The following is a 16,001-nucleotide window of genomic DNA, read 5'->3' as shown; positions in this document are numbered from 1 at the left end:
ACAAGTGGCTAGCTTTGTTGTCAGTGGTGCAGTATATCAGTGCCAGGTGATGCCTTATGGATTGAAGAATGCTCCAGCCACTTTCCAGAGGCTTATGGATAAAGTGGTGGATGGCATACCTAATTGTGTCGTTTACATCGATGATGTCATTGTGTATGACACCAAGTGGGAGGAGCACCTTGATCATGTGGAAATGCTCATTAGCGCGGTTGGAGGAAGCTGGCTTAGTAGTCAACTTGGACAAGTGCGAGTTCGTATGTGCTAAGGTCCAGTACCTTGGATTTGTTGTGGGACATGGGCAAGTGGCTCCACCTCGGGCTAAGGTGGATGCCATTTCCAACTTTGCAGCACCCCAGTGTCGCCGTGCCCTCCAGCGATTTTTGGGCATGATCGGCTATTACCGAAGATTTATTGGGAATTACTCCACAGTGCTTGCCCCTCTTACTGACTTATTGCGCAAGGATAAGAAGTGGCAGTGGACAGCCGAGTGTGAGCAAGCTTTTACTACTGTTAAGTCTCTGCTGTGCCACCACCCTATATTGCGTGCACCAGATTTTGACAGATCTTTTGTGCTGGCAGTTGATGCTGGCCGAGTGGGGGTGGGAGCAGTGTTGATGCAGCCGGATGAGGGCCAGGTTGAACATCCCATATCATACTTCTCAAGGAAGTTTAATAGAGCTCAGAAGAACTATTCCGTCATAGAGCAGGAGTTATTAGCGATTATCCTGGCCCTACAACACTTTGCTGTCTACCTGCCCCCTTTTGGCCCTGTGATCAAGATTTATTCAGACCATCATCCCCTGCAGTTTTTGAACAAGTTTAAATTTAAGAACCAGCGTTTGACCCGCTGGAGTTTGCTTTTGCAAGAGTACAATTTGGAAGTTAAGCATATTAAAGGGACTGATAACGTAATTGCTGATTGTTTGTCGAGGGAGGGGTCAGGGTCATGATTCGAAAATTTTGATCCAGGGCTCAAAATTTTCTCTTGGGGGAAGGGCGTGTTACGCTGTCCGCCTTTCCGTTCCCACGGATGCAGCCGTTACAGCTGGGCTAGGGGGATTATGCAGTATGTATCCGTATCATTCGCGGAGTTTACATTAGCGAGTGTTACAAGTTCTTTTGTTTCTTTCGTTCCTGCCACTGAGGGCAATTTTATTTAATACCATGCTGAGAATGCATTTGATTATTTTGATTGTCTTATGTGAGCTACCAGTATATTTAATGATGTTTTGCTTGCATTAGAAGTACCAATTTATTGTAGAGAGAGAGGGGCACGAATTTAAGTTCTTATTAATTAATTTGATTCATGCGTTCGCGCTTGGCTGAACACGAGCCTAGCAGTAGTCCAGTATCTTCCCAGCTAGCTTCCGTATCGTGCGTGTGTGCACACTCTCTCTCTCCCCAGTCATTTTTATGCCGAGCTGGCGTTTTCATTTAAGTTTATTTTTATTCTTTTGTTGCTGACTGAGGGAAGTAGTTATTTTATTTGTTTTTGTAACCGTGTTGTCTTTGGAGGGCCAGTCTGGCTCACCGTGGTCCTCTCGCTGCCTTTGTTAACGTTCCCCAACACACGTACATACACACACCCCCCCTAACCCCTACACAGTTAATCCCATCTCTTTGCTCAAGGCTAGTGAGAACCATCGTGAGCTATTAACTGCGTTCCCCCTTGGACACGGGTTAAGTAGAAAGTCGTCACCACCGGAAGTAAGTGGGAGGTGTTCCTGTATACTGTCTCGGGCGGTATTACTTCCGGTAGTGACGATAGTAGGCTAGATCTATAGGTAGGCTGTTCCGTTTTATTATCAAAGTACAGAGTGTTGCGTTCTTAAGTAAGTACTTCCGTTGTGCAGTTTTTCTCTAGTTTGCGGAGTGTCAGTGCCGGGGTCTGCGTTATTTTGCAACGCAGTGGAGGCCGATCATCTAAGGCTGACTTGTCTTTTTGTAATAGCCCCGGGCTGGCGCATATCGTAACAATATATATATATATATATATATATATATACTGTATATACATTTGGTGAAAGCCTGACAGAGTCCCTAGACAGGTGGTGAGGTGGGCAATGAGAAAGCTTGGGATCGTGGAGTGGCTGGTTAGGGTTGTTATGGTCATGTATGTGGGTGCTCACACCCAGGTAAGGGTGAATGGAGATTTGAGTGATGAGTTTTCCATGAATGTTGGTGTGCATCAGGGGCGAGTCTTGAGCCCGTTGTTGTTATCATGGTATATACTTGAAGCCCTCTTACGTGACTTCAGAAATGGACTCCTGTGGGAGATGTTGTATGCTGATGATTTAGTGTTGGTTGCAGAGAATGAAAGGGAGGTGGAGGTAAGATTTAGGAAGTAGAGAGATGGTATGGGGCACAAGGGCTTAGGAGTAAATGCAGATAAAACAAAAGTGCTGGTATCTTAGGCTGGGGGTGGTACTGTCAAAGGAGAAGGAAAGTGGTCATGTGCGATTTGTCACAAGGGTGTGGAAAGTACACTCAAACCTCTATTTAAGGGATTTCGGATTTAAGGGACTCCATATTCTACCTGACAAAAAAACAAGACCATTCATAAATGATACTTAATGTCTAGGTTATACACATTAATATGTTTCTTTATACAGAACTCATAAAATAATATTCATAATCATATAAATGAGTAAGATAAGTGAAACAATCATTGCATTTCATAATAAGATTGTCTTTATATGTGGTAAAATAATGACATTTTCAAGTAAGGGACAAGTTAATTCCCCATTTAATCCCTTAAATCGAGGTTTGAGTGTACAGTACAGTAATTCCATCTTGTGCAGTGTTTGTGATAAGTGGGTGCATAAGAGATGTAGTGGTATTAGAGGTAGACTGCGAGATAATGCTGATTTCATGTGTGTGGTGTGTCAGGGAGAGCATGTGGATATTGCTAGGCATGAAAGGATTGAACTTGCTGGTGAGTCTCTTGAGTGTGTGGATTTTCGTTATTTGGGAGACGTGTTATGTGCTGGAGGTGGGGCAGCTCTATGGCTTGAGTGAAGAGTGGTTGGAAGAAACTGAGGGAGCTCTTGCCTCTCCTGACACTGAGAGGGCTCTCCCTCCATGCTAAGGAATCTTTGTGTGCGACATGTGTTAGGAGTGCAGTGCTGTATGCTTGTGAGACCTGGGCAGTAAAGGAAGAGGATATTCGCATGTTCGGACATACAAAAATCACAATGATTAGGTGAATGTACAGTGCGTTTTTGAGTGCAGGGCCTGAGGGGGCTAGGTTTACGATGGAAGAGTTATGGGGTAGGATGAGACTTGATTGTATTGGTGTTGTGATAAGGAAAGATAGATTGAGCTGGTTTGGGCATGTGGAGAGGATGGGGGATGATAATTGGGTGCAGAAAGTGAGAAGGGTTAATGCTGGGGGTAGGATAGTGAGTTGTAGACCGAAAAAGACCTGGGATGAGGTCATTGAGCGTGACCTCAGGGTTAAAGGACTAAATAATGAAGTTGCCCGAGATTGAGCAGTATGGAGAGCCACCATTAGGTGACCAAGGCAGATGCATGGAAGCATGTTGGAGCCTTTATAAACAATATGAGAGAGGCATAGATTAATAGATATACTGTACTATACCAATCTGTATAATGTTTATAGTGGTATATCAAACCTACAATTAACCTTGACAGTATGGATGAGCTGCGTGCTGAGTGGGATGGAGCAACCAGTTTTGCTGAGGGTACAGTGTCCGAGAAGTGGTGGGGTGTGGTGAGTGACAGTTACACTGGTGAGGGTCGCATCTACCACAACCACACCTATCTCACCCAGCTCCTGGCACTCCACCATCAGTATCAGCACAAACTGTCCAACCCACAGGCTGTGGCACTTGCTATATTCTTCCACAAGTAAGTCAACCACTCCCCCTCCCCCCCTACCTTTTATATATATATATATATATATATATATATGCCTCCCCTTATGACATCCATAGGAATAGGGTTTCTAACATCTCATGACATTACCTAGGTATTTAAAAGTGTTGGGAGGAATCATCCTAGACTCACAGACTTGGAGAGAGAGAGTTTCATTGCTTCTTGTCCCAGTAAAGTGGTTTGAAAGGCATGGAAGCCTTCCCCTAAAGTGTCTGTGCTCTTTTTGCATTAACTTGACCTAAAATTGCCATCTGTCCATCTTGAGTCCTGAGTTGTAAGAAGAGATTAACACTACTGTATGATGCTAGTCATGAAGAAGTGTTGTGAAAAGGATGTAGAGCCATAACATTGTCATTTTCTGCCATTGAGCTGTGTGAACTAGACAGCAAAAGACAAAGATATGGGTTAGAATGAATGAGTATAGTGTGGGATGTTCCCCCAGCCCCACCACACTTAGAGACAGTTGTAATACAGCTTAGATTTCCAGGCTGCCTCCCTGCCATTTGTATAGAGGAAAAATTTTGTACTGTAGTAGTACACAATGTGATTACTGTTTATTTACAAGAAAATTGATAGACCTTATTTATGATGTAGAAATGAATCCCCTTCATTATCATATAAAATCAACCTGTCATTCTGACACTTGACCATTAACTGAGCTGACAGGGGTAAAGGTTCATATGTTAGGTCAGAACAAACATGCTGCAGTGACAACACAGTGCATAGAGACAGTTGTGATGCATGTTGACTTGGCACTCTAGGGTGCCACAATACCTTCTGTACTGGAGGGGAAAAATTACTTCCTGACTACGTATTTTACTTTCAGTTCACCTTTCACTGTTATGGATGCAATTTGAGAAGTTGTTCACTCTAAAAGAGGCAGGTTCTTCACAGCACAGGGGAGTTTTAGCAGTCAGATGGCTTATGGAGACAGTATAACCTGACAGCCAAAATTCCCAACATCGGAACAATAGCATCTGGTGTTAGCGTGAATAAAATAATCAAGTACAATACAGTAAACTTCCTAATAATACTAATAGAGCCAAAGCCTGTATGAGTAAGTCAGATTTATGAATAATGCAGTTCACAATCTCCCCAGACCCCCCAATGAATGGCACAATAGCCTTCCAAAGTATCCTAGCCTGCAAATGCACAGTAAATTAACATAAAATGGGAATACTGTATACATTTTAAGTAAACATATATTACTGTAGAGTATTTGGACACTCACCACTGCTGGTCATACATCTTGTTTGTTTTTCCTGTGTGGTAGTGGTGAAAAGAAAATGATTATGGTACATCTTCGTGATATGGGGAATGACGTGGTGTGGATAATGCCTATATGGATATTGAGAATCTTACTGTATATCATTAATAGTGACAGAGTTAAAATATATTTGAATGTTTGAGTGAAAATTAATGGCATTCCCATTTGTTTTCAGGCTGGAGTACAACCCCCAGTGCAGTGACTCAGATGCCAAGAATCTGGAGAAGTTTAATGAGTTTATGAGCGAGGCAGGGGAAGGACAACAGGTTTGTTCATACGTAATTGCACTTTTACGGGATTGAGTCAAGCTCTTTGTGTCCCGTCTTGTAATACCATTTCATCGCACTTTTCTTTAACACTGTGTAAGTTTTTGGCAGACACAACTACTTCCAGATTACTGACCAACATGAGAGTGGCTTTTAATTATATGGATGAGGAAATCCTGACCATGATAAGACCATGACTAGGGTATCCGGTGCGGTATGGTTGCCTTATTTGAAGAACCATATTGATAAACTGGAGAGGGTTCAGTGGATGGCCACAAGGATAATACCAAGCTTAAGGGAACTCACCTACGAGGAGAGATTGGAAAAACTGAAGTTACCAACACTGCGCGAGAGAAGGGAAAGAGGTGACTTGATCACAATGTTTAGAAATGTAAGAGAACTGGAAAGGATGTATAGAGAGGATCTTTTTGTGTTGGATGATGGAAGAACAAGAGGTCATGACTTCAAGTTGAGGAATAGTAGATGTCATAATAATCTTAAAAGGTTCAGTTTCCCGAATAGAAGCCTAGGTACTTGGAATGACTTGGACAAAGAGGTGGTGCAGGCAAAGAACATTCATGTGTTTAAAACTAGACTGGATAAATATAAACATTGAGACAGGACAACACGAGCTTAGATCAGTTCCTTTATACTACAAATAGGTAAATACACACACACACACACACACACACACACACACAAAACGATAAAGGTGGCGGAAGAAGTAGGCAGCACTATTTAACCCGCCCCGTACAGACTAATTTATTACAAAACCCACCCCCAAAACCCGACATTTTTTTTTTTTTTTTCCAAGCCTCCACTTTTGGTGAGAAACAATGGAAAATCACCAAGAAAGTGCTCACCTGAGGTTAAAAATGGTCTAGACAGGTGACCCTCTGAACACCAGATCTAGTGTGTTTTCTGTAGCCATGTTGCTACTGTCGCATTTTCTGTGGTAGGGTAATGATTGGAAACCACTCAAAATACTTAGATATTTATTAATTTGGCACAAATTTACAAACAAGAAGCCTCGGACAAGGACTGACCAGACGATGACGACCCAGGACCGGACAAAGGACTTGGTAATGGCTACGTGGAATGTAAGAGGAGCGAATGATGAGGTGAAAGAGAGAGAGATTGTCCAGGTGCTTGAGAGTGCAAAAGTGGATGTATGTGGAATGACTGAAACAATATGGAGAGGAGAAAGTGTGAGAGAATGGGAGTATGGATGGGGTATATGTGCAGGAATAGGTGAGAATGAGAGGGCAAAGGAAGGAGTATGTATGGTTGTGAGTAAAAGATGGAAGAAGAGCATAAGACAGTATGGATCACTTGGGTCAAGGATTGTGTGGGTAAAGTTGGAATACAAATGTGGGCGATTGTGTGTGTGTATGCGCCAGTGCAAGATCGTGCTAGCGGAGTGAGAAAAGAGTTCTGGACAAATGTGGAAGTGTGCATGGAAAAGTTTGGAAGGAATGAGAGAGTGTTTTTGATCGGTGATGTGAATGGTAAAGTAGGGAATGTGAAGGTGGATGGAATAGTTGGTGAGTGGGGTGTGCCTGCTGCGATAGATGAGAATGGCAGTGCGTTAGTGGACATTTGTGCTGGGAGGGGGTTGGTGATAGCCAATACCCTCTTCAGGCATAAAATGATCCACAGGTATACATGGCGAGTGAAGAGAAGGGTGGGTGGTGAACTGAATGAAAGGAAGGCAATGATTGATTATGTGTGTGTGGATGAAAGGATGCGAAGATGTGTAATGGATGCAAGAGCTTATTGAGGTTGGGGGAGTGGACTTTCTGACCACTACTTGGTGGTGGCCAGAATTAGGATACAAGTAAGATGGAGGAATAGAAGAAGGGAAAGACGAGAGGAAGGAGTAGTTGCCAGGAGAGTGGAAAGGTTACAAGAGGATGAGAAAAAGGGAGAGTATAAGAGAGAAGTGGAGGAATGATTGGGCAAATATGAATTGGAGCAGATGGGGGATGTGGAAAGTGTGTGCAAGATATTCACAGAAGAAATATGTGCACCATGTGATGTGGTGTGTGGGAGGAAGAGAAGACGGAGGGGGGTGCAAGGAACAGCGTGGTGGACTGATGAGGTGAGACAGGCTGTGGTACAAAAGAAGAAAGCTTACAATGAGTGGATGAGAAATAGGGGCGTGTAAGAAGTTGAGAGGCTGAAGAGAGAGTTATATGTAGAAAGGAAGAGAGAGGTGAAAAGATTAGTAAGAGAGAGTAAGAAGAGAGTGGATGAGGAATTTGGAAGGAATTTAAGTGTAAAGTGGAGAGACTGTAAGAAAATGTTCTGGAAAGAGGTGAAAAGAGTAAGACAGGGTGGAAGTGAAGTTAGCAGGGGAGTGAAAGATAAAAATGGTAGATTACTAGTGGAGAAGGGAGAAAAAGTGAGCAGATGGAGAGAACACTTTAAGGAATTGTTGAACGTAGAGGATGGAAGTAATGCGAGTATAAGTGGCTGGGGAATGGCTGGGAGAAGGAGGGAGGTGAGAAGACAGGAAGAAATCAGTAGGATAGAAGTTGTGGAAGCAATGAAGAAAGTTAAATTGTGGAAAGCCCCAGGAATTGATGGAGTGTGTGGTGAAATGCTGAAGCATGGGGGAGAGATAGTAGTAGAATGGATGTGGAAGATGTGCAGATTGGCCTGGGAGGAAGGTAGAGTCCCGGAGGATTGGAAGTCAGGTATAATTATTCCCTTGTACAAAGGAAAAGGGGAAAAAGAAGTGTGTGGTAATCATAGGGGCATTTGTCTTCTTAGTATAATAGGAAAAATGTATGGTAGGATACTTATTGACAGAGTTAGAGAAGGAACGGAGGAATTAGTTGGAGAAGAACAGGGAGGCTTTAGGAAGGGAAGAGATTGTGTAGATCAGATATTCATTCTTAAATCTGTAGTTGAAAAGTTTCTAGAGAAGGGAAAGAAGTTGTATGTGGCTTTCATGGATTTGGAGAAAGCATATGACAGGGTGGATAGACAAGGATTGTGGAAAGTATTAAGAATATATGGAGTAGATGGAAAGTTGTTGAATGCTGTGAAAAGTATGTATGATGATGCTAAGGCTGCAGTGCGTGTGGATGGTGAACTAAGTGAATTTTTCTCTTTGAAGGTTGGGTTGAAACAGGGATGTGTCATGTCTCCAAGGTTGTTCAGTCTGTTCATGGATGGGGTAATAAAAGAGGTACAAGGTAGGGTAGTGGATGTTGGAGTGGCCCTGGTGAGAGAGGATAGTGTTTGGAAACTCCCTGTACTGTTGTTTGCAGATGATACTGTGTTGTTGCGTGAAGACGAAGGGGAGCTGCAAGTCTTAGTGGATGAGTTTGGGAGAGTGTGCAAGAAACGGAATCTAAAGGTGAATGTAGGAAAGAGTAAAGTGATGGTCTTTGAGAGAGGTGAAGTCAGTGAATGGAGAGTGAGGTTGGATGGTGAGGAATTGGAAAATGTGAGTACGTTTAAGTACTGTACTTGGGTAATGTGATGAGTAAGGATGGAGGTTTGGAGGGTGAAGTGCTTGAAAGAGTACAGCAGGGAAGAAAGGTTGCTGGTTCCTTGAAAGCAGTGATAAGAAACAGGGAAGTGAGCATGGAAGTGAAAAAGTTACTACATGACAGTATTGTGATACCAACTCTAACGTATGGAAGTGAAGCTTGGACATTGTTGGAAGGACACAAGTCAAGAGTGAGAGCAGTGGAAATGAGTTATTTAAGAGGAGCCTGTGGAGTCACATGGAGAGACAGGCTGACGAATGAGGATATAAAGGAGCGTTGTGATGTGGATGTGGATGTGATAGGAAGTGTTATGAGGAACACACTGAGGTGGTTTGGCCATGTGGAGAGGATGGAGGGTGAAAGACTGACGAAGAGTGTGTATGTGAGTGAGGTGGAGGGGGGAAGAGGGAGGGGGAGGCCGAGGATGAGATGGAGGGATAGGGTGGAGAGGTATATGGGAGAGGGAGGTGTGAGTTGGGAGCAGGGCAGTTAAATGGTGGGGGACAGGACGACGTGGAGGCGATTTGTTTGTGGCCATCCCAAACGGGATTGAGGCGTCTGGCAATAGATAGATAGATAAACAAGAATATATTGGTTTACACACAAAAATATAGGCAATATAAGCGTTGTTTCATTCACGAACACATGAAGATTGCCAAATTCTTGCACAGTTGACTCAGTATGACTGTTGTTTCAACTTACATTCTATTTTCCAACTTACATTATACTTTTCTCCTAACATTATACCAGTTTCCACCGCAGACCTTACTGTTATAGTGAGTGTCATATCGCACATTACAGGCCTTACCATTATAGTGAGCCAAGTATTATCCCAAGCACTCACAGTATCAGTAATGTACTAAAATGTACTAAGGTGTGGTACTGGAAGGTGTCCCGTGTATACGTACCAAAAATCATGTGCGATATATGAAAAATGTGCAAATGACAGACTTTGCAATAGCAAAACGTTCATCATATGTTGTGGAGACTGAGCGTGAAAAAAAGTTGCAACGTGCATCGAATGTCGTGAGTACAGGGCGAGTTAAAGTGAGTGGATGATGGTTGCTACCACCTACCACCAACTTAATGTCACTCAAGGAAAAATAACAGCTCATTCTCATATTTAGTAAGTCCCTAAACTTCTGATGAAAAAAATATATATATCTATCTATCTGTCCATTGCCAGACGCCTCAATCCCGTTTGGGGTGGCCACAAACAAATCGCCTCCAAGTCGCCCTGTCCCCTGCCATTTCACTGCCCTGCTCCCAACTCACACCCCCCTCTCTCATATACCTCTCCACCCCATCCCTCCATCTCATCCTCGGCCTCCCCCTCCCTCTTCCCCCCTCCACCTCACTCACATACACTCTCTTCGTCAGTCTTTCACCCTCCATCCTCTCCACATGGCCAAACCACCTCAGTGTGTTCCTCATAACGCTCCCTATCACATCCACATCAACACCACAACGTTCCTTTATATCCTCATTCATCAGCCTGTCTCTCCATGTGACTCCACAGGCTCCTCTTAAATAACTTGTATATACCCTTTATTAAAATCTTAAACTATTGTCATTCGGGGATGACCATTATTACTTAAAAGTCATACAGCTGATTTAGTAAAATTGTAGTTTTAGCCTTGCTAGACAATTGATGTTTACCAAAAGTGCAAGATAAACAAGGTGCCTTTAAAGAGAGTTCTTGGACTCTCAAAAGGCTCAGCCGCTAGTAGACTAAGTGTTAAAAATATATACAATATATATATATATATATATATATATATATATATATATATATATATATGTGTGTGTGTGTGTGTGTGTGTGTGTGTGTGTGTGTGTGTGAAAAATAATGTTTGAGTCTTAGACTGGTTTGCCTTTGTTTACTTGTGGCTGAATTTTCTACTTAAGGCTGCTTCCACACCAAGAGCATGCTGGGATGAGTGGGATATTTGCATTACTGTAACCCGTACAAGTGGCTCTACTGGATGTGGGCAGGTGCAGGTGAGAGTTCTGTAGGTTGTAATGATGCAGATCTCTCACCCATGCCAGCAAGTCAGTGGTGTGGACATGGCCTGAGGGTGATGATTGTGTGGCTAGTTACAAAGCTTGTTGTCTTACTTCTTGCCCATGGTAGTACCACCCAAGGGCAGTGGTAACCAATTATCCACAAGACAAGTGAATTCTACTGACTATCAAGAACCCCTCAGCTATTACACCTGTAAAGAAACCTCCATCCTAGGAATTCCAGTGTCCACCACCACCTTTGGCTCCCTCTGCACTCATAAATACACGTGGTAGACACACCCACATCCCCTCCTTCCCTAGTGATTCAGATAGCACTCCGAGAACCTAACCATACTTCTTTTTTTTTTTTAAGTAGATGGATTCCACATATGACTTCATAATAAAGTCAGTCCATGAATGTTTTCTATCATGGTTTAAACCAGCAGCACCTGATTCCATGACCGAGAGCCATCTGAGTGTGCCTTGGGGATTACAGAGGTTATTCTCTCAGGCATGGAAGCACACATTTCTTTTTCATATCCTGTGACTAATGCAAAAAGGCCTTGATTTAGTCACACTTGTTCTAATGCTGTCTACAACAAGGGAGAGGCCTACAAAAGGTACCAGAGCCAACCCATCCCTGAATCTCATCTCTTTTATGGTTCTGCCTAGGATTGTGCTGTCTGTTCTTCGCTCTGCAAAAAAGAATTTCATTCGTACTGAATGCTCTCAACTCTCCAACTCAAATTCTTCCACACCTTGTGACACCTTGCCAAAAAGCTTTCCAACAACTTTACCTCATCATCCTTCCCTCCTCTTTTCTACTCTGATGGTTCTGAAGCTATTTCTTCTACTGATAAAGCAGAACTCATTGCCCAGACTTTCTCCGAGTAGACTGTAGCACCAGTCAAGCCTGGCAGTACTCCCCTGATGACAGGGAGTGCTGGAGCTCCCGTTTCATCTTCCCTCAGGACTAGTTCCTGACCATCCCCCTTTGCTGAACTTTTTCAGCATCTCAGTTACACAGAGAGTAGGCCAGCATGCTCTCCAACACAAATTTCTCTAACTATCTACATCAAACTACATGCACAGTATACACTTCCTTTTCCAAAATTCAAAAAAATCATGGCGTCTCATCACCCAGCCTCGGAGTCCCCGGGGGGGGGGGGACCATAAATGCCCCCACCGTCCGCCCCTATCCCAGTGACAACTCAAGGTGCCTAGAACCACTGTCTGACTCTCTTCTTCTTCATTTCTGCAACATTCACGGCCTTTATTCTAACTTTCGCTCTGTTGAGCACCACCTCTCCTCCTCTAAATCTCACCTTCTTTTTCTAATTGAGACTCAGCTGTCTGAGGCAACTGACAGCAAACCCTTTTCTGTATCCTCCTACTTTCTCTATACTCATTTCAAAGCCAAAGGTGGCTGTTGTGAATATGTACACAACTACTTATCTTGCTCTCGTGTTCCTGAACTCAATTCTTCTGAATTCTCTACACTCTGGCTTTGGCTTTCCTGTCATTCTGTGACTAAATATATCTGTGCTGTTTACTTATCCCTTAATTCTACTGACTATCAAAAATTCTTCGACTATCTTACTTCTATGATGGAACACATTCTATCCATTTCTCCTTTCTCTGATATCTCCATTCTGGGAGATTTCAATGTTCACCACCACCTTTGGCTCTCCTCTCCTTTCACTGATCCACCTGGTGAACAAGCCTACATCTTTTCTATCCTTAATGACCTAGAGCAGCTTGTACAGCACCCTACCCATATCCCAGACTGCCTTGGAGAGAGCTCCAACATACTTGATTTCTTCCTTACAACTAATCCTTCTGCTTACACTGTTAATCTTTTCTCTCTGTTGGGCTCCTCCGATCACAACCTTATCACCTTAACCTGTCCTATCACTCCGGTACGGCCTGTGGACCCTCCAGGGAAACGTCATCTGTGGCATTTTGGAGCCGGAGATTGGGAGGCCCTCAGGCAGTACTTCTTTGATTTTCCTTGGAATGATTATTGTTTCGATGGCCGGGAGCCATCTGAGTGTGCCTTGCGCATTACGGAGGTTATTCTCTCGGGCATGGAAGCATACATTCCTTTCTCATATCCTTTGACTAATGCAAGAAAGCCTTGGTTTAATCACGCTTGTTCTAATGCTGTCCACAACAAGGAGAGGGCCTACAAAAGGTACCAGAGCCAACCCACCCCTGAATCACATCATCTTTACGTTTCTGCCCAGAATCGTGCTAAGCCTGTTCTTCGCTCTGCTAAAAATAATTTCATCCATACTAAATGCTCTCAACTCTCCAACTCGAATTCTTCCCGCTCCTTCTGGCACCTTGCCAAAAACCTTTCTAACAACTTTACCTCATCATCCTTCCCTCCTCTTTTCTACTCTGATGGTTCTGTAGCTATTTCTTCTACTGATAAAGCAGATCTCTTTGCCAGACTTTCTCCTCCAGTTCCACCTTACACGATTCCAGTGCTGTTCCTCCATCACTTCCCCTCTCTGACTTCCTCATGGCTGACATTAAAATTTCTTCAGCGATGTATTTTCTGCCATCACTGGCCTCAATACTAACAAGGCATACGGGCCTGATGGGGTCCCTCCTGTTGTTCTCAAGAACTGTGCTTCTGTGCTTACACCCTGCCTAGGCAAACTCTTTCGCCTTTGTCTGTCAACTTGTACCTTTCCTTCTTGCTGGAAGTTTGCTCTCATTCAGCCAGTTCCAAAGAAGGGTGACCACTCCCAACCCTCCAACTATCGTCCAATTGCTTTAACGTCCTGTATTTCAAAAGTTTTCGAGTCAGTTCTCAATAGAAAAATTTTAAGGCATCTTTCCTATCACAACCTTCTTTCTGATCGTCAGTACGGGTTCCGTCAGGGACGCTCCACTGGCGATCTTCTCACCTACCTTTCAGACTCCTGGTCATCCTCCTTTCGGGACTTTGGCAAAAGCTTTGCCATTGCACTTGACATCTCAAAGGCTTTCAATTGAGTCTGGCATAAATCTTTAATTTCCAAACTGCCCTCTTACGGTTTCTATCCTTCTATCTGTGCCTTCATCGCTAGCTTCCTTTCTGGTCGTTCTATAGCCGCTGTTGTAGACGGCCATCATTCATCTCCTAGATCTATCAACAGTGGTGTTCCTCAGGGCTCTGTCCTATCACCAACTCTCTTCCTTTTATTCATCAATGACCTTCTAAGCTGTACATCTAACCCTATCCACTCATACGCTGATGACTCCACCCTTCACCTTTCCATTCGGTTCCCTCAACGCCCATCTCAGCAGTTACTTCAACAGACAAGGGATGAGGCTATGGCACACCTAATGTCTGACTTGGCTCGTATCTCTGACTGGGGTAAAAATAATTTGGTCGTTTTTAATGCATCTAAGACTCAGTTCTTTCACCTATCAACCTGACAAAATCTTCCACAGGTATACCCACTAATGTTTAATAATATTCAGCTTAATCGTGCATCATCCTTGAACATGCTTGGGGTTTCATTTACTTGGGACTTATCTTGGAAAGATCATATTACATCTCTTGTAAAATCTGCTTCCAAGAGATTGGGTGTGCTAAGCCGGCTCCGTTCTTTCTTTACCCCTGCACAATTGTTGACTCTATACAGGGGTTTTATCTGCCCCTGTGTGGAGTACAACTCTCATGTGTGGGGAGGCTCCCCACATACAGCTCTTCTCAATAGGGTGGAGTCAAAGGCTTTTCGTCTCATTAACTCTCCTCCTCTTACTGACTCCCTTCAACCTCTGTCTCTTCACCGCACTGTTGCATCTTTATCTCTTTTCTATCGCTACTTTAATGGTCACTGCTCCTCTGAACTGTCTGCATACATCCTTCCACCTCTACGACGGGCGCATAGCACCTGTCTAGCAGCAAACTCTCATCTCTTTTCTGTCCAACTCTCTAATGCAAGAGTTAACCGTTACTCCCAGTCCTTCATTTATGCAACAGGTCAGCTCTGGAACTGTCTCCCTCTGTCTGTATATCCTGCTGCCTATGATCTCCAGTCTTTCAAACACAGTGTGTCCAGGCATCTCGAAATGATCGGATCTTGAATTTGGCTCTCTATTGTATTTTGTTTTTCTCTTGGAAGGAACTGTTATTCCGGGCTCATGGCCTTTGGTTTCTTCTTCCTCGCATTAAAAAAAAAAAAAAAAAAAATCCACCTTAGATGATTTTGGTGCTGTCTCCATCACTTTCCTCCTCTGACTTCCTCATGGCTGACATTAAACTTTCTTCAGTTGGTGTATCTTCTGCCATCACTGGCCTCAGTACTAACAAGGCATGGGTCTTGGGATTCCTTCTGTTGTCCTCAGGAAATGTGCATCTGTGCATACACCTTCCCTAGGTAAACTCTTTCACCTTTGTCTGTCAACTTGTCCCTGTCCTTCCTCCTGGAAATTTGGTCTCATTCAGCATGTCCCAAAGAAGGGCGACCATTCCCAGCCCTCTAACTATTCTCCAGTTGCTTTAACATCTTGGATTTCAAAAGTTTTTGAGTATTCCTCACAAAAAGAAAAAAAAAGTTAAAGCATCTTTCCTATCACAACCTTCTTTCAGATTGTCAGTATGGGTTCCGCCAGGGACGCTTCACTGGTGATCTTCTCACCTACCTTTCAGACTCTTGGTCATCCTCCTTTTGGGACTGTGGCAAAACCTTTGCCATTGCTGTTGACATTTCAAAGCCTTTCGGTCTAGTCTGGCCTAACTAGCTTCCTTTTTGGTCATTCTGTAGCTGCTGTTGTAGACAGCCACTGTTCTTCTCCTAGAGCTGTCAATAGTGGTGTTCCTCAGGGCACTGTCCTATCACCAACTCTTTTTCCTTTTATTCATCAATGACCTAGAAAGCTGTACATCAAACCCTATCCACTCATAAAATTACAACTCCACCCATCACCTATCCATTCACTTCCCACAGTGTCCATCTCAGCAGTTACTCCAACAAACAAGACATGAGGCTATGGCACACCTAATGTCTGACTTGGCTCATATCTCTCATTGGGGTAAGAGTAATCTTGTTTTTAATTCATCAA

General features: G+C 43.5%; 1 protein-coding gene across 1 annotated transcript in view; it reads left to right on the top strand.

Annotated features, from left to right (window-relative positions):
- Positions 1 to 16,001, top strand: part of LOC145398769 (uncharacterized) — a 46,765-nt gene that overhangs the window by 9,385 nt on the left and 21,379 nt on the right. The window contains exons 2-3 of the mRNA XM_080271582.1: positions 3,655 to 3,870; positions 5,340 to 5,430. Coding sequence (XP_080127708.1) covers positions 3,656 to 3,870; positions 5,340 to 5,430 — 306 coding nt within the window. The 5' untranslated portion in view covers position 3,655. The remainder of the gene's footprint in view (positions 1 to 3,654; positions 3,871 to 5,339; positions 5,431 to 16,001) is intronic.

This window comes from Coenobita brevimanus, chromosome 46 (assembly GCF_032717465.1).
Source record: "Coenobita brevimanus isolate Jiangsu-jjx chromosome 46, ASM3271746v2, whole genome shotgun sequence".
NCBI classification, from domain to species: domain Eukaryota; kingdom Metazoa; phylum Arthropoda; class Malacostraca; order Decapoda; family Coenobitidae; genus Coenobita; species Coenobita brevimanus.
This window is presented reverse-complemented; position numbering and strand designations above follow the sequence as displayed.